Genomic DNA, 16,524 nt, shown 5'->3' with positions numbered 1-16,524 from the left:
GACTGCAGTGGGAGCGGGTAAACAAGGCGAAAGATTACAGGGAAATAGTGTTAGGAATGATGACAAAACTAAATTAGACAGGGAGTTTAAAACTAAACGCGGTAAGGGGAGGACTTAGAACAAGACTAACTTAAATGTATACTACGCGAACAGTAGAAGTATGAGAAACAAAATGGATGATATTAGGGCCTTGGTATGTACCGAAGAAATCGATATAATTGCATTCACTGAAACATGGATCAACCTAGACACACGTGAATTACCAGTCGAATACCAAATTGGGGGTTACAAACTGTTCCATACCGATAGGCAGACCAGGAAAGGAGGCGGAGTAGCAATCTATGTTATGGATAATCTGAAGTGTGAAATAAATAAGGAAATAAAAACTGAGAGGAATACAGAAACAATTTGGATAGAATTCAGCGACGGTCGGGAAAAATTAATCACAAGAGTAATATATAGACCCCCCAATCTTGATAGCGTCAATGAGCGACTTATCTGGGATGAAATGCGCAGGGCTTCCATACACAACAAAGTCTGTATAGTAGGCGACTTTAACCTTGGCCAAATAGATTGGACTGACCTTACGGGCAACTCAGAATCAGAGGATTTTCTCGAGACTATCCAGGACTGTTTCCTAAGTCAACATATAACCGAACCCACACGGGGTAATAATATACTGGATTTAGTTCTGTCGAACAGAGAAAACCTCATTAGCAATGTCGAGGTAGGGAACGAACTTGCAAACAGCGATCACAAAGAAATTCGATTCCAGTTAGATTTTCAGGGCAGACGTAAGGAAAATTCCACTAAAGTACCAGTTTTCAGAAGGGCAAACTTTGACAGTTTAAAGAGGCAGCTGAGAGAGGGGGTGTCGCCCTTGGCCGTGAACCTGACAGATGACACCGACCTGATAACGAGATCTGAGATTGCCGAGTTCCACGACAATTTAAATAGTGAGTTACTTAATGCACAAAGGCAGAACATACCATACAAAAAACTCAGATCAGACAACAATGACCCTAAATGGATAAATAATTATTTACAGAACATCATTGGCCAAAGGAAGGCTATAGGTAGAAGGATAAATCGTGGCGAAATTCACCTCCGGGACTATTATAGGGTATTGGCGAGTAGGGTTAAAACCGAGATAAGGAAAGCAAAGAGGAATAATGAGGTAAGGATAGCAAGGGAGGCGAAGACAAACCCCAAAGGATTCTACCAAATGTATCAAACTAAAACACGAGAAAAGATTGGACCAATACGGTCAGACTCCGGCGAGCTCACTGATAACGATGGAGAAATGAGCAATAATTTGAATAAATATTTTTCAACAGTTTTCACCACCGAAAATTTAAACATGATACCCGAGGCACCGACTCTATTCAGAGATAGTGAAGAAAACAAATTAAGTGAGATAGTAGTGACTAGTAACGATGTTAGTAAGCAAATAGACAAATTAAAGCCTAATAAGTCACCTGGTCCCGATGAGATATTTGCCAGAGTATTAAAGGAATGTAAGGAAGAGCTTAGTATGCCCTTAGCAAAGTTGTTTAACATGTCCTAAAAAACAGGTGTAGCACCAGAATCCTGGAGGATAGCGAATGTAATACCGATTTTCAAGAAGGGCGATAGATCACTATCCTCTAACTACCGCCCAATCAGTCTAACATCAATAGTAGGCAAATTACTGGAAGCAATCATTTGAAACTCTATTCGAAATCACCTGGAGAAGCACCGATTGATCAATGATTCCCAGCATTGCTTCACAAGCGGACGTTCTTGCCTAACTAATCTATTAACATTCTTTTCATCAGTTTTCGAATCGATGGACGAGGGGCACAATTATGATGTGGTATATCTCGACTTTAGCAAAGCCTTCGACAGAGTCCCCCACGAAAGACTAATTAGAAAGGTAGAAGCTCATGGCATCAAAGGTGACATCCTTAAATGGATTAGGGCGTGGTTACAGGACAGGAAACAGCGAGTGAGCATTAACGGCACTAAGTCCCATTGGAGCGTCTTCACAAGTGGAGTTCCCCAAGGCTCAGTATTTGGACCATTATTGTTTATTATATACATAAACGACATAGATATCGGCATAGACAGCAACATAAGTAAATTTGCTGATGACACTAAAATAGGACGTGTTATCAAATCTGACGAGGACTCGGCAAAAAACTACAGGAAGATCTAAACAAATTTTTCGAATGGTCTGAAAAATGGCAGATGAAATTCAACGTCGACAAATGTAAAAGTACTCAGTATAGGAGATGTAAACAGGGAAACCAGATACCAGATGAACAACGATGCCATGGAGAAATCCGACTGCGAGAGAGATTTAGGAGTAATGATAAGTAGGAACCTTAAGCCAAGTAAACAATGTGTTTTTGCTCGTAACAAGGCTAATAAAGTACTTGGGTTCATACAAAGGAGTGTTAGTTACAAGACTAGCGAGGTCATCCTAAAACTGTATCTTGCTCTTGTGAGACCACACCTGGATTACGCAGTTCAGTTCTGGTCACCGTATTACAGAATGGATATAGAATCCTTGGAAAGAATTCAGAGGAGAATGACAAGACTAATCCCGGGCATTAGGAACCTTGAGTATAGAGACAGGTTAAAGCATTTTAATTTGCACTCCCTTGAGAGACTTAGAGCGAGGGGCGACCTGATAGAGGTGTATAAGTGGAAGGCAGGGCTAAACAAAGGGGACATTACAAAGTTACTCAAATTATCCAACCAGGAGTGAACTCGTAACAATGGTTTTAAATTAGACAAATTTAGATTTAGGCGTGAAATAGGTAAACACTGGTTTGGAAACAGAGTAGTGGATGAATGGAACAAGTTACCAAATATCATCATTAACTCGAATACGCTGAATTGCTTCAAACATAGGTTGGATGCTCATATGAGCAATAGGGGTTGGGTATAAACGGGACTGCCCAGTATGGGCCAATAGGCCCGCTGCAGTTTCCTCCATTCTTATGTTCTTATGTCCAGTGTTGGTGCTGGATCCTGGGTGTGTCAGGTCCAGGTCAGGTCAACCTTGACCCGAAGCACGATTGTCACTCTAACAGTTGTTTCATTCTTTCAAGTTGAAATTGTCACTTTTGTTTATCACTCTTCGGTTGATCGTCAATCTTTGCACTGTACTGTTGGTGGGAGGATGTTGATAAACCTAGATGGGAGGAGGAGACGGGGAAGGTGAAGGCCAGACAGACCGGGCTGGCAGCTGTCTCCATCGTCAAGAGACCACGGCCGCTGACGCAGCGCCGACTACACACGTCCTTAACCTATGAAGGATGAAGGAGTTTTTTTTAGTTTAACAAATTTATTGGCAGAGCTTGTAGTACAGTTTGCCTATTCTGAGTAATTCAGTCAGGTCTTGACACTGAGGGTGGTATCACTTCTCACTGTCACCCAGGACAGAGGTTCACACACAAAGAAATACATCATATTCATTAACAACTATAAATGTATATAGGTCAGGTTCATATGGATAATGTCACTGTTCACTGCCATGCAGGACAGAGGTTCGTACACAAAGAGTTGCATCATATTCATTGACAGTACATATACATATATGTAAACACACACACACACACATATACATACATATACGTATATACATACACATATACATGTACACGTACATATACATGCACACACGCACACATACATACATATACGTCGGTCAGATTCATGTGGGTAATGTCACTTTTCACTGCCATACAGGACAGAGGTTCGTACACAAAGAATGCATCATATTCATTGACACTATATATAGGTCAGATTCATGTGGGTAATGCCACTGTTCACTGCCACGCAGGACAGAGGTTCGTACACAAAGAAGGAAATACATCACATTCACCAGCAGCATATATAGGTCAGTGGATCACATACATTGGAGTCATATTCTAATTGAAGACTAATCAGTGTGGGCTAGCAAATTTGGGATAAACAGCAAGAATGTCCTCAAGCACACCTGATTCAATGAAGTAATTACATAGTTCAAGATACAGTAAGTCAGGTGGCCTGAAGTCTTTGACAGTGTCACATTCAATAATATAGTGTTCAAGTGTATGCTTCAAAGGTTTATCACAAAGTTTACATGCTGAGTGCTCCGGTGTGGGTACAGCGTTACTAACTTGCCAGATGTGTCTGTATCCTAGCCTAATTCTGGCCACGACTACATCACATTGTCTGGTTCTGTCCTTATGCTGGCCATACCGGTACCTCTTGTTACAAAATTTGTCATATTTACTAATGCTACAACTGTCAGGTCTCTCTGCATTTCTCACTTCATCTAGATCAGAGTTCATGATTCTGACTTGAATGTTTTTAATTACAGCATTGGACAGACCAAGGTCGCGGTCAACATTTTCTTTCTTACATGCCTCATTGGCCAGTCTATCAACATGGTCATGATACCTGATTCCAACATGGGACGGATTCCACACAAATTCGATACGAAAGTTGTTCTCATTGGCAGTTATCACATTCCTTTTAATATCACATGCAACTTTAGACATAGAGCCTGACGGGCTGTTCATTGATTTCAAAGCACTTTGAGAGTCACAGAATATCACCCCACCTCCATTTTCTTTGAGGTAGTCTGTGGCTAAGTAGATTCCAGTTAGTTCAGTTTGTGTTGTGCTGGCCCAGTTGTTCAGCCTTTGTTTGTTTGACACTATCATCTCTTTTTCTTTATATATTACAATTGCACAGCCTGTTCTACCTGTGTTTGTCTGCACAGAGCCATCAGTAAAAGCATAACATTCACTTGATTTAAGACTCTCTATGTGTCTGTTAATAGTTTCTAGTGTGACACATCTCACCACATCGGTGTTTAACATTTGCTTACTACCAACAGGAGTGTAATTAATAGGAACTGATATGTCCAGCCAAGGAGGAATGGCATTAATAGGTTCGTCTGGGGTGATTGGGACATTCCGTTTCAGGAGATCTGCAACACTTTTATGAAGCCACGCCCCAAAGAGAGTCTTTTGTGAAAGGTTGGCGAGATGGTCGGGATTACTTAGATAGAACATCAACTCAGTTTGAGTTGTAGTTTGAGAACTATTGTTCTTCAAAACTTTGACACAAAACATGGTATTAAGTAGGGCTATCCTCTCAGATAGGGAGGGCAGTCCGAGCTCTTTCCTCATGTTTACAATTCTGGTTGATTTTGGGCAACCTAGGATGATGCGCATGGCTTCATTTTGCACTACCTCAAGGCTGTTGAGTTGTTTAGGCGGAATAGTCACAAGATGGAGAGCATGATAGTCAACTACAGAACGAATGAAGTGAAGATAGAAAGTACGAGCATAGGTGATGTTAATTCCATAGCCCTTGCCAACAAGGGTTCTGAGGGGTTTAATGCGCTGCATTAGTTTGTCACGAAGGTTGCTGACAAAGTTTGCATCATTCACACAAATTCCAAGATATTTATAGGAGCTACATAGTTCCAAGGGCATGCTGTTAATGTTATAGTCAAGAGGCAGAGGGTGAGCAGGACGAGGATTGAGGACCCTCGTCTTGTCAACAGATATTATGAGACCGCATTCAACAGTTCTCCGAGCAAATACATCCAGCAAGGCTTGGAGCCTGAGTTTGGTTTGTGTCATAATGCAGATATCATCAGCATAGCATATTACGGCTTCGTTTGGCTGAACTGGAATGTCAGCAATAAGCTTGTGCATCAGTATATTAAAGAGCATAGGACTTAACACTCCTCCCTGAGGCGTGCCCAGCTCAAATGATCTCATTCTGGTACTTTTAACTCCCCTAAACAGAACTCTGGCATACCTGTTGGACAGATAACCCTTTATCCATGTCAGGAGGTTACCTTGTATGCCAAAATTAGCTAGTTGCTCAAGTATAATGTCTCTATTAGCTACATCAAAGGCTGATTTAAGGTCTATGAAGGCTGTTTGTGTCTTATCTTTTGAGTGAACAAGATATTCTGCAAAGCATGTCTGTGTGCTACGCCCGGGCATGAACCCGTACAGATTAGGGGCGAGTTTGTCTTTGACTTGAAACATGAGACGGTTTAGAACAACTCTTTCAAGGACTTTACACATACAGGATGTAAGTGAAATTGGCCTGAAGTTTGGAGAATTAAAGGATGAAGGAAGCGTGTGTGTGTGTGTGTGTGTGTGTGTGTGTGTGTGTGGAGAAGGTGTTCACAGAGTCCATTGGCTTCAATTAATGTTCTCCAATATGCCAACTGTGAACACCTGAGGTCCCCTACAGTGGCGTTGGATTATGCATAAATACACCCAAATCATACAGAGCTGTCAGAAGCTGTGAAATTTGACATTAAATTAATTTTTGCCATATAGAAATATTTCCAAGATGTGGATATGCTGGGATCTCCTCACTCTCGCGGCCATTTCAACTTCAGAAATATTGACTGGGACAACATTGTAGGTGACTATGAATCTGAAGACTTCCTAGACGCAGTACAGGAAAATATTTTGAAACAACTAATTACAGAACCTACTAGAGGTGACAATATATTAGACCTAGTATTAACAAATAAAGAAAATATTATCAGAGACATCACAGTACGGGAAGAACTAGGTAACAGTGATCACAGAGAAATCAGGTTCACCCTAAATTGGGAAACGAAAAACAATGACAATATGGTCAGAGTCCCAAACTTTCGGTTGGCGGATTATCAGGGGTTAAGAAGGTACCTAGGTGAGGTCACCTGGGAACAATCACGTCAGTCACCAGTAGGAAAGGGTGAGGTCATAGATGACACAACAATTGATCATGACTATAATATATTCACTAGTATACTACATAAAGCACAAGAACAAAATATACCATACAGAAAAATTAGGTCAAATAAGAATGAGCCAAGGTGGATGACCAGAAAACTTAAACATGACATTGGAATAAAGAAAGGAATATATAAGAAATTAAAGGGGGGGAGGAGGAGCAGCTCAGAAATAGGTATAATGAACTATCTAGGAATGTTAAGAAAAATGTAAGGAAAGCAAAGAGAGACTATGAAATCAAAATAGCAAGAGAATCCAGGGAGGGGAGAAGTGATAAATGGCTGTGAAGAAATAAGCAAAGCATTGAACAGCTACTTCTTATCAGTTTTCACAGAGGAAATTCGGGATGAAATTCCAGAGGTGGAACTGATATTTAAGGGAAAGGAAGAAGATAAATTAAAGAATATCACTATCAGAAAAGAGGATGTTCTTTAGAAGATTAATAAACTAAAGAAGACAAAATCCCCAGGGCCGGATGAAATTTTCCCTCGAGTCTTGAAAGAGTGTAGGGAACAGACTACCGGACCGCCTCATAAACAGGAAGGTGTAGTACCCATATTCAAAAAGGGAGACAGAGCATCAGCGTCAAATTACCGGCTGATCAGTTTGACGTCAGTAGTGGGGAAATTTCTTGAATCAATTATAGCAGATAACATCCGATCACATTTAGAGAAAAGCAAATTAATCTACGACTCTTAACATGGGTTTACAAAGGGAAAATCTTGTCTAACAAATCTGCTGACATTTTTTAGGAAAGTCTTCGAGGTAGTAGATAATGACGAAAATTACTATGTTATTTACTTAGACTTTAGCAAAGCATTTGACAGAGTACCGCATCAGAGGATTCTGAGAAAAATTAAGGTTCATGGTATCGAGGAGAAAGTTTTAAATTGGATAAAATCATGGCTCACCGATAGAACGCAGAGAGTCAGCGTAGATGGTGTTAAATCTGAGTGGGGTCATGTAACCAGTGGGGTTCCCCAGGGGTCAGTACTAGGCCCACTCTTGTTCATAATCTACATAAACGATCTAGATACTGGGATCAGCAGTAACATAAGCAAGTTTCCGGATGACACCAAAATAGGGCGGCAGATTAATTCAGGGCAGGATGCAAATGCATTACAGGAGGATTTAAATAAACTGCAGGAGTGGTCTGAAAAATGGCAAATGAAATTCAACACCAGCAAGTGCAGCGTACTTAATATTGGAAGAACAAATACTGTCAATGTATAAGGCTTTAACAACATCAACCTAGAGAAGTCGACTTGTGAAAGTGACCTAGGGGTACTTGTAAGCCAAGACCTACGGCCTAGAAAACAGTGCGTTAATGTTCGAAATATGGCAAACAGAGAATTGGGTTTTATATCTAGAAGTGTAAGTAATAAGAGTGCAGAGGTCTTATTGCAACTAAATCTTGCGCTAGTCAGGCCGCACCTCGATTATGCGGTTGAATTCTGGTGCCCTTATTACAGAATGGATATCAATCAATTCACTAGAGTCGGTGCAGCGAAGAATGACGAAAATGATTCCGGGACTTATATACCTTCCATATCAGGATAGGTTAAAGAAACTAAACTTGCATCCCCTAGAAAGGCGAAGAGTGCGGAGAGATATGAAAGAAGTATTCAAGTGGGTGAAAGGAATCAATAAAGGTGATATAGATAAAGCTCTTATAATATCCGAGCAGGATAGGACTCGGAACAACGGATTTAAGTTGGATAAGTTTAGGTTTAGGAGGGAGATAGGAAGGAACTGGTTTACAAATAGGGTGGTGGACGAGTGGAACAAGCTTAGCAACTTTCTAGTAAGTGCTGGAACGCTGGAAAGTTTCAGAGGGAGGCTGGATAGATTCATGTATGATAGAGAGTGGTAGTAACTCTCGACAGGAGCTGCCATCCACAGGCCAGCCGGCCTATTGCAGACTCCTTATTTCTTATGTTCTTATGTTCTTATTTTGAGCAGTACATTAGTTGGAGATCCATTGTCTGGATCCTGTATTGGAATGGTGGATATGCTTTGACCCTGGAATCACACCACGATTCTCGCGATGTTGACCCCGCTTGGCCTTGTGACATTGAGTACACCTTTCCCCTAAATATGTGAAGAGCAGTAAGGGACACTTGGTGTGGGTATCTAGTTCTTTTTCACGTGAGAGGCACTCAACGCCGAATTAGCCTGCTTCATCCAAAGCTTGACCTCACCCTGAGCCCCCAAGTCACTTGTCAATGATCTCCTACAGCACCATTTCAATATGAAGCCCTTCCATCATCTCAACATACTTGTCATCACCAAGATGCTCTGAGTACTTTCACTTGATTCGTTTAGCCAGACTATACAATGATTGGTCCATGCCAATGAACTTGGCCTTGACGTTGAATTATCATGTGACGGCAACCTTGAATTATTCCGATACCTAATTATATCGATCAGGTATCCTCAAAACTATAAGAAATAAGCCCAATCTCATAAAATTTGGCCCAGCGGTTTCAAAGATAGAGCAATATAGGTGTTTTTGGGTAAAAATGACCTTGACCTAACTTATCATGTGACCTGACCTCAAATCATTCCGAAACATAGATATATTGACCAGGCATCCTGAAAATTATAAGAAACGAGCCTAAGAGCAACAAAATCGGCCCAGTAGTTCCTGAGATATGGCATTTTATGGTTTGGGCTGTGGAATCGAGGCACCCCTTTTGAATTTGCTCAAAATTGCCGCCAAACTAGGGCACCAGCTTGTCCCCACCCTGGAAATGTTTCTAGATGGCAGAAGTAATTTCATGCCAAATTTCACACTTTCTGTCAGCTCTGTATAATTTTGGATTAATCCACCCCACTACTATCTTTTTTAACATCAGAAAGATAAGTAATAACAATAAACATTATAAGTGAATTTCAAAATTATCATGACAGGTTGAAGGAGGTTCTTCCCTTAGTCGAGAATAAAATGCCTATATCAGAAGACGGGATTGCAGTGACTTGCTACAACTCCTCTCAAGGAAACAACACGATGGTCTACCAGAATGTTCACTACTTCATTCAACAGAAGAGAATAGAGAAGAAAAGACGATTATTCAAGGTCTTGTGCATTTCTTGGAAGCACAAATACACACACACTTTTAGCATCCATATGTGATTATAAGTAATGGAAGAATTTATAAATACGTAATTGACCAATTAATAACCTTTTTGACGATAATAAGACAGTGCAATGCTATATATATATATATATATATATATATATATATATATATATATATATATATATATATATATATATATATATATATATATATATATATATATAATATATATATACATCTTTTTAGGAGAAGTATGGTAGTCGCAGTGAACATCCGGAGAAGCTGAGTGTGTTGATGCTGGGTATAGACGGAGTTGCTCGCTACAACTCCATACGTCAGATGCCTCACTTTTACCAGTATCTCACGGAGGAGCTCGGAGGCCTAGATTTTCGAGGTTACACCAAAATAGGTGAAAATACTCTACCCAATACTTTGGCCATGGTGGTAGGACATACCCACACAGAGCTAAACGAACATGAATGTCTCGCAAATAAAAAAATAAAAAATCTCGACGATTGTCCTCTAGTGTGGAAGGATTTCGCAAGTGAAGGTTATGTGACCGCCTATGGGGAGGATATTTCCTCGACGAATATCTTTACCTACAAGCATCATGGGTTTCATAATGAGCCTGTTGACTTTTATCCATGGCATTCAATCAGACAGGCCATACGAAGAGGTGGGCATGGTATCTACCCCTTTAGAGGCTTTCAATATCCTGTATGTGCGGGGCCGAGGCTGCTCATGTCGGTGTTGCACGATTACTCACTGGCCATGGCCGAAGAGTGCAGGGATGTGCCATATTTCTCCTTTCTTTGGAGTTCGAGCTTGACGCATGACCACTTCAGGATGCCTAGGGTCGTTGATGGCCTCTTGCTAAGGGTACTGACTCAACTTCATAATGATGGTCATCTGAACAATACTGTCGTCTTCCTCGTTAGTGACCATGGTCTTCGTTATGGCCCTTACCGCCACACATACATGGGACGAATGGAAGAGAAACTTCCGTTCTTCTATACAGTGTTCCCTCCTTGGTTCAAGAAGGTGTATCCTGTTGCCTGGAAAAATCTCATCACTAACACTAAAAGACTAACCTCTAACTTGGACATCTACGAGACACTTAAAAGTCTGGCCAACGGAGACTTTGTCACTAACACAAGACGGTAAGGCCACATCTTTACCATAAGAAAAGCGTAAATTATCTTTGTAAATTAACAGTTCACTATATAAACATTCACTTATAGGTTTTGAGAGAAACTGTACTAACTAATAGAGCAAATAAGCATGGAGATACTTAGGTTTTCTCAAACTAGACACATCATTAAGTTATTATCATGATATATCACGAGGTATCCTCCACTTGAGAGTTTAAATTACTATAGTAATAAGGCTGACCTGCAACATGTGTGGTTGCCTCTAACAATTCATCTTATACCTCATAGGCCCGCATCACCCAGAAGAGGTCAGAGTCTGTTCTTCGAGGTGCCAGAGAGCAGAATCTGCTCTGATGTGAGCATTCCTGAAAATTTTTGTGCGTGTGAGATGTCCATAACTGCGAGTATAGCTGACCCAAAAGTTATCGCTGCCGCCGAGGCGGCCATTATAGAAATTAATTTAAGCATGAAAATATTCTCGGATTGTGTTCCGCTTCGCCTGGATAAGGTTAGTATTTTTTTATTTTAGAATTAAAAATAAAATAAAATGGTAATTTTGTTTGCAACTATCTAGAAGATAAGTTTGGTTTTTCACGAGAAATTTATGTCTGGATGATGTTTGTGTTATTCTATGAGGATACAGAACATGTCGTCTGAGGGAATCATTTTATTGAACAACTTATTTTCCCCGGAAAGTTAGTTACCATAGGAAGGCCAAAAGTATATGGAAGGGGGGAAGTTGTAAAAATTAGAAACTGAAGACTTGAGGACTGGATAATAGAACAACACTCACAAAAAAAGCTATTCTTGCAAGGCTCTCCTACCTTCCTTCTATCAGTGGTAGTTGTGAGTTAGTCTTTTTTTTCAGCAACGAAGATCGAAAAAAAGTTAATGATGCTCGTCTGGAGAGACAACAAGAATGTCTGCATGGAGGCTGACACGGTCACCCACCTTTGGTACAACGAGTCACTGCCGAGAGCCTTCCAATGTATTATTGTGAGCTATGGACGGCGGTGGGCGACTCTTTTTTCAACATATGTTAAACTGGGAATATTAATTGTGTTCACATTTATATAACCCATCGCCAAGAACACCCATCAATTTCTGTCTAGACACTCCTCTGTATGATCAAGCTAATTTATTACATACATACATACATACATACATACGTCCTGTCCTAATATTCCTTACAAACAGAAAAAGACGTAGAATTAAAGTAGCTATTCCCAAGTGATGATAACCCTGGAACCCCCGGAAACAAAATAAAACTGCGTTTCCTCTAAAACTGAAGAAATTTTCCTGTTGTTGTATGAAGGATTGTGAGATAAGAAAAAGAGAGGGGGGATTTGACTGTCCGGCCCTTATTTACTGTACCTATCTATTTGCAACTAGATGCTAAGTTCACATGACCTAAATGCATACTTGTTTAAGCCAAACTTAGGGTTTTGCCGCTGTAAGAGAGTATGTGTTGCATGTACATAAACACAACACTAACACACTGCTGCCAATACATCCTGAGTGTCTTCCTTAACATCTGAGTTTTCGTATTATAGGTCATGAGTGTTCTAACTACAAATTTTGATCGCTCAACTTACATATTTTAAACGCTCTGATCACAGGCCCTAAAATGCTCTACCTGTAGGTCTTAGCTGCTCTGATTTCAGGCCGATCTTAAATGCTCTAATTACATGTCTCAAATGTTCTGATTACAGGTCATGAGTGCTCGACTGGTCACCCCCAGTAACTCAACTCAGCCAGGCTCGATGGCATTCCAGATCTTTACTTATGTTCTAGAGTTCCAGACACAGCCAGGTAGGTCCTTATACCGGTAATATGCCCTCGAGATGCGAGTCCCCTCAAAGCTGGGGCTAGTTTCACAGATGCGAAATTTGTTTTACAGGGGGCAACTTACTTTACAGGTGGAAATTTGCGTCATAAAGGGGAAGCATGATTTACAGGGGGGCTTTTTATTGGATACGTAAACTGACTTTACAGTGGGAAACCAACGCCACATGAGGAAACGTGTTTTACGGAGACAACAATTCTCACAGCTAAGGAAAATTTGCTTCACATGAAGTGGGAGATTTTACTCCACAGTGTAATGGCCACTACTGAATATTCATCCTCTTTCAGCAGTTCTCCCATTCCTAGGCTCATTAATCAGACTTACATTCTAAAATAAAAATTTTCGTTGACATCCCGTAATCCTGTAGACAATCCCTTGCTACCTCCAGCTGACAGTTGAAGATGACATTTAATATAATTACATTGTGAGAATACACCCAAGGAAACCTTTCATTAACTTGTGTAATCAGGATTCAAAGTAACACCAGCTTGTAACAACTAATACTTATTTTATTTACAGTAAAACAATAGTACAGACATTAACACTGCATGGTCCTGTGACCCAACTAATTTAATAGTTTATCTTCCTTAATCCCATAATATGGATCTTCCTCTATTCACAAAAGTATCACTTAGTATTCACCCCTAATGCTTATGAGTAAATTAATACCAAAATATAGGAACACAATGGATGAAATAGGATTACAATCACTTTTCTGGTCTTACACCCACACCCTATATTCACCCCTCGATGAAGGCAGCCCCTCAACGTAAACAAGCAATACATCTTCGACAATTAGAAATGTTAACTCAAAACTTCTTTATACAAGTACATGGTATTATATGATTACAAGATATTATAAATTATATAGAATCTATAATTCACATTCAGTGCAAAAAATATACTAATTATTATAAAGTACATATTGCAAATCTTTTATATCATCTCTCCTTGCATAGTAAACTGCTCTTGCAATGGTGTCTGATGCACAACTTAATATTACGTAAATACATAGACATATGTAACAATAAGCAAATGCATTTTTCAAGCCTTCTCTGTCTGGGAGACACTTACTAAAGCACCTGCTACCTAAATGGGTGAGATTTTTGATGGTGAAGTACATGTCTTCTAAGCCTGTATAAGACTGTCGTTACTGAGTAAATGTCATTTTTGCCTCAGGCGGAGCGATGCTGGAGTTGAAAATGAGGAAGCAGGGAAACAGCTACACTATGGTGGGGGAGGCGTTGAGGACCAACTTGTACGGAAACCAGAGTCATTGTATTAAGCACTACATGCTCAGGAAGTACTGCTTCTGCAGAGACCTTCTCCATCCAAAAGAGCCCGACTTCTCGAGACATAATACGACTGACGCTTCCATTCATACTTCCACCAAATGACTTCCTCAACCAATAAATGGTCAGTTAACTTCCTCAACTGTAAAATGGCCATATATATTCTCCAGCAATAAGAACAATAAACAACTTCTTCATCCCCCTCAAAAAATAATTCCTAAATCCTCAATTTGACCACAATATACACTTTAAAATCCTTAGCTCCTTATATGAACCTAAAGTAGATGCAAGATATTTAGTTCGACGGAATTTTGTCCGTAAAGGTACATATTACCCAACTGTTCGAATTAATTTAACTTAAATATCAGCATTCCCGCCAAAAGTGACGTTTTCGTCTGGAATTGGAGTGGAATCAGTGTTCAACGGCGAGGAGCAGTGTTTAAAGCCAGTGAAATAAACACTAAACAGTAACAGCTGAGCATTGTGGCCAAGTTAACTTACACACCCACCAGTAAGTTCCTACGATACCCACAGAGAAATGTCCATGAGAACCAATAATTCCTGCTGACCATGCGGCAAGGCTCTAATCAGTCCGTGCTGGGAAGTTTGGCTGCTGCCGAGGGTCGGACCCTCATACCTAACTGTAAGGTGCCACAACACCACATGGCAGTGAGCGAGGTACTGTAACACCACACCATGCAGTGTTCCCATGACACCACATGGGGTCTCCATGGCAGTGTGATGCACGTAATGAACAAATTGCTATGACATTATGTGAGGTCTATCATGGTAATACCTTTGAACGAGTTACTGCAACACGTGTTTGCTGTTCAACGCCTCAGTGGCCTACCTAACCTTACAAAGAAGGGCAAGAGACCTGCCCCGTCCATCCACTGCAAACAATAATTTGTTTTCTCACCTTCTCTCATTTTCTTTTTGTAATGAAAGCTTTTGTTAACTGACCCCCATGCCACTGTATGTAATAAATAATTCCTGCCCATTGTATATTTTTAGCCTTTGGTTGCTGTACCATTTTCAATAAACCGTTAATTCTTATTCTTTTTATTTTACCATTATTATTATTAAACACACACGCACGCACACACGCGCGACTAGAGAAGTCGACTTGTGAAAGAGACTTAGGGGTACTTGTAAGCCCGGACCTACGCCTTGAAAACAGTGCGTTAATGTTCGAAATAAGGCAAACAGAGTATTAGGTTTTATATCTAGAAGTGTAAGTAATAAGAGTGCAGAGGTCTTATCGCAACTATATCTTGCGCTAGTCACGCCGCACCTCGATTATGCTGCTCAGTTCTGGTGCCCTTATTATAGAATGGATGTCAATTCACTGGAGTCGGTGCAACGAAGAATGACGATAATGATTCCAGGACTTAGAAACCTTCCATATTAAAATAGATTAAAAAAACTAAACTTGCATTCCCTAGAAAGACGAAGAGTGTGGGGAGATATGATAGAAGTATTTAAGTGGGTGAAAGGAATCAATAAAGGAGATATAGATAAAGTTCTTATAATATCCGAGCAGGATAGGACTCGTAGCAACGGATTTAAGTTGGATAAGTTTAGGTTTAGGAGGGAGACAGGAAGGAACTGGTTCGCAAATAGGGTAGTGGACGGGTGGAACAAGCTTAGCAACTTTGTGGTAAGTGCTGGAACGCTAAAAAGTTTTAAAAGGAGGCAGGGCAACCGGTCTATTGCAGACTCCTTATTTTCTTATGTTTATAAATATATATATATATATATATATATATATATATATATATATATATATATATATATATATATATATATATATATATATATATATATATATATATATATATATATATATATATATATGTGTGTATATATATATATATATATATATATATATATATGTAGGCCTATATGTGTGTGTGTGTGTGTGTAACCGGTCGGAATTCTCTCACTTGATTTAGGGTTTTTTATTATTAGCGGATGGAAATGCAGTGGAAGCGTCCCTTGGAGAAAAACCCGAACCAGTACAAACACAATTTACTAAAAAATGAATTCTCCATGACCCGTGGAAAGATAGCACCTGTGAGTGGGGTGAATGAGACTCACTGTAAAATTTGACACTTCTATTCCCTCCAACACTACAACCAAAATCAATAATGGTACTCTAACATATGCGCACCTCTTAGCCTGGCTTAAGACACTACATTGGGGAACAAAAGTTATACATGATATCAAAATTATTAAGAAATATTAAATGCATTAAAGGAACTAAATCAACGGTATTACTTACAACAAAAAGGAGGAACCTCATCTGAAAACCGTTCCCTCACTATCTGACATCAATTAGTGGCACATAAACATTAGAAA

At 39.9% G+C, this 16,524-nt stretch overlaps 1 protein-coding gene across 2 annotated transcripts in view; it reads left to right on the top strand.

Annotated features, from left to right (window-relative positions):
* LOC121869958 overlaps positions 1-15,158 on the top strand; it is a 113,041-nt gene extending 97,883 nt beyond the window's left edge. For both annotated transcript variants that reach the window (XM_042371580.1, XM_042371570.1), the window contains exons 5-9: positions 9,705-9,870; positions 10,121-11,034; positions 11,314-11,533; positions 12,738-12,837; positions 14,051-15,158. In XM_042371580.1, the coding sequence (XP_042227514.1) occupies positions 9,705-9,870; positions 10,121-11,034; positions 11,314-11,533; positions 12,738-12,837; positions 14,051-14,268 (1,618 nt within the window). In that variant the 3' untranslated portion in view covers positions 14,269-15,158. The remainder of the gene's footprint in view (positions 1-9,704; positions 9,871-10,120; positions 11,035-11,313; positions 11,534-12,737; positions 12,838-14,050) is intronic.
* Positions 15,159-16,524: the final 1,366 nt, after the last annotated feature.

The sequence above is a fragment of the Homarus americanus genome, unplaced genomic scaffold (genome assembly GCF_018991925.1).
Source record: "Homarus americanus isolate GMGI-L3 unplaced genomic scaffold, GMGI_Hamer_2.0 scaffold32583, whole genome shotgun sequence".
Classification (NCBI taxonomy): domain Eukaryota; kingdom Metazoa; phylum Arthropoda; class Malacostraca; order Decapoda; family Nephropidae; genus Homarus; species Homarus americanus.
This window is presented reverse-complemented; position numbering and strand designations above follow the sequence as displayed.